The sequence below is a fragment of the Arachis ipaensis genome, chromosome B03, assembly GCF_000816755.2.
Source record: "Arachis ipaensis cultivar K30076 chromosome B03, Araip1.1, whole genome shotgun sequence".
Taxonomy (NCBI): Eukaryota; Viridiplantae; Streptophyta; class Magnoliopsida; order Fabales; family Fabaceae; genus Arachis; species Arachis ipaensis.
In genome coordinates, this window is record NC_029787.2 from 132,386,609 (window position 1) to 132,388,826 (window position 2,218).

Consider the following 2,218-nt stretch of genomic DNA (forward strand, 5'->3'; position numbering starts at 1 on the left):
TTAAATTGGTGATTAAATGAATGATAAGATATCATGGGACAATATTTATATAATTAAATGAAAGGATGGGATTGATAAATTTCATTCTATTGATATATGGTCTTTAGTCTGGAGTAGAGAAATGTTAGAGAAATATTAAAATTTATATTTAAAATTATAAGTTAAAATATATTGTTAGATTATTAAATTAAAAAATTAAATTAATAATTAAAAATAATAATAACAAATAATAAATTTTTATATATGGTCTTCTAACATTTGTATATAGCATGGGACATGTGATACGATGAACATATAGACAATGTTAGCATTTGTAATGAATTTATATAGTCTGAAGCTTCACTAGCATACACACCATCATCATATTTTTCTTCCACGTAGAAGACGACATATTTGTGCTAAATAAGGTATATTAGGATGGCTACTCCTATAAAAATAATAATTATGATATACATATTTTTAAATGACTTTTAATCATCATCTTAAGTAAAGATATGATTAGTCACCATATTCTTATATACCCATGGATAATATTTTGAAGATAAGGAAGTTTTGGAATGTCTGATTCATCTACTAAACGATCTTTGCCTATGTGATTGTCAATTTCATCCTTTGCTTTCCTCAGTATCTCTGGGTGATTCAACAAAGCGGATAACGTCCACTCCAAACCGTTAACCGTTGTGTTTGTTCCAGCAAGCAACATATCCTAAGTTTAGTTTATTTAATTAGTAATGTCCAACACATTGGTTCAAATGAACAAATTAAATGCGATATAAAAAATGATAGAAATTAATATGCAGTTGTTTCATAGTTAAAAATTATTAAATGATAATTTAGTCAATTATGTTAAATTATCTAATAATATTTAATTATTAATTTTACATCAAAATAACTGCATATGAATTTTTAAGTAAAAAATAGTTGGAAATATTAGCCATGCAAATTTAATTTACTAAGTTATTCATGTGCACACCTGAATAAGGCCTTTGATAATATGATCCGTGTAGTAGTCAGGTTGCAATTTTTGAAGAAGCAAGAGATGTTGTATCATGGTATCGTTATTACCATGCTCCCCATTGCGATGTTCTTCAAGGAGTCCTTGCCAAAACATGTCAGCTTCTTCACCAACCCTCTTCAATCTCTTCACAAATCCATCAAAATCAAACCACCTAAGCAAAGGCAAGAAGTCGCTCTTGTTCGCATCCACCAACGACAGGATCTCTCTGATGATCTCTCTGAACCGTCCTGCTCCGTTGTCATCCCTGGCGTTGCAGTCGTCTTTTCCATATTCATTCCTCTTTCCGGAGACCATCCTCATCATATTATTGAGTGACATCTCCGTTATCCTGGGCCTCAGTTGCACCCTAGCGAACCCCATGGACGTGTCTGCCACCAGGTTTCTTATGAACCTGGTGACCTCGTCCCTTCGAGTTTCGAAGAAGGAGTTGAGACGGGGCGTCGAGAGGACGTCCATGGTGGCTATACGACGAAGGTTGCGCCAGTGGTCGTTGTTGGAAGAGAACACCAAGCTGGTATGGTTATAAAAGAGGTACTTTCCGGTGAGAAAACGAGGGCGGTTTGCCAAAACGGTGTCGTATTTGGTGAGGCATTGTTGGGCTAGGGTTGGACAGGACACAACGACGACAAGGCGAGAGCCGAACCAGAGAGAGAAAATGTGGCCGTAGGTTTGGGAAAGAGCGTGAAAAGTTCGGTGGAGACGGGGCTTCAAGTGGTGTAGGTTGCCTATTATGGGAAGTGTTGGTGGACATGGTGGAAGGTTCTTCTTATTACTGTGGCTTGTGTTTGTCTTGGTGAGAGTGATGATAATGATGAAGGCAACAATAATTGTGAAAAGGGAGTAATACAAAAAAGGTTCCATTAGAGAGGATAGGTAGAGGTATATATGAGTGCTTCAATGCTTTGCTCAAAGGCATATGCAAATAACAATATTTTGAGGTGCTTTTATAGTTGAGATTATTACTGTTTCTTTCTCAATTGTCATAAAATTATTCTGGCTTGTTTCCCAGCCTGCTGACGTGATGAAGAAATTACAAAAATAAAAAAAAATGAGAAAATATGTGGTGGATAGAGGATGTTGTATTTAGTAATGGTAAAAAGACCAGAACAAAAAACAATAATTAAATTTTATTTTATTTAATATTTATTAATTATAAAATTTTAATTATTTTTGACTAATTTATTATTTTTTTATTTCTCA

At 34.2% G+C, this 2,218-nt stretch overlaps 1 protein-coding gene across 1 annotated transcript; it reads right to left on the minus strand.

The window, feature by feature from the left end:
- LOC107634031 (isoflavone 3'-hydroxylase) lies at positions 503 to 1,930 on the minus strand. Its single transcript, XM_016337616.2, has 2 exons — positions 974 to 1,930; positions 503 to 706 (listed from the first exon to the last, which is right to left on the minus strand). Exons 1-2 carry the CDS (start codon positions 1,877 to 1,879, stop codon positions 503 to 505), a joined length of 1,110 nt encoding a protein of 369 aa, XP_016193102.1. The 5' UTR covers positions 1,880 to 1,930.

Excerpts from the sequence above, each read along its gene's own strand:
- LOC107634031 (XM_016337616.2), bottom strand. The coding sequence starts at position 1,879 with ATGGAACCTTTTTTGTATTACTCCCTTTTCACAATTATTGTTGCCTTC. Across the intron at positions 707-973 it reads TTATCAAAGGCCTTATTCAG|GATATGTTGCTTGCTGGAAC; the intron begins GTGTGCACATGA and ends AACTAAACTTAG.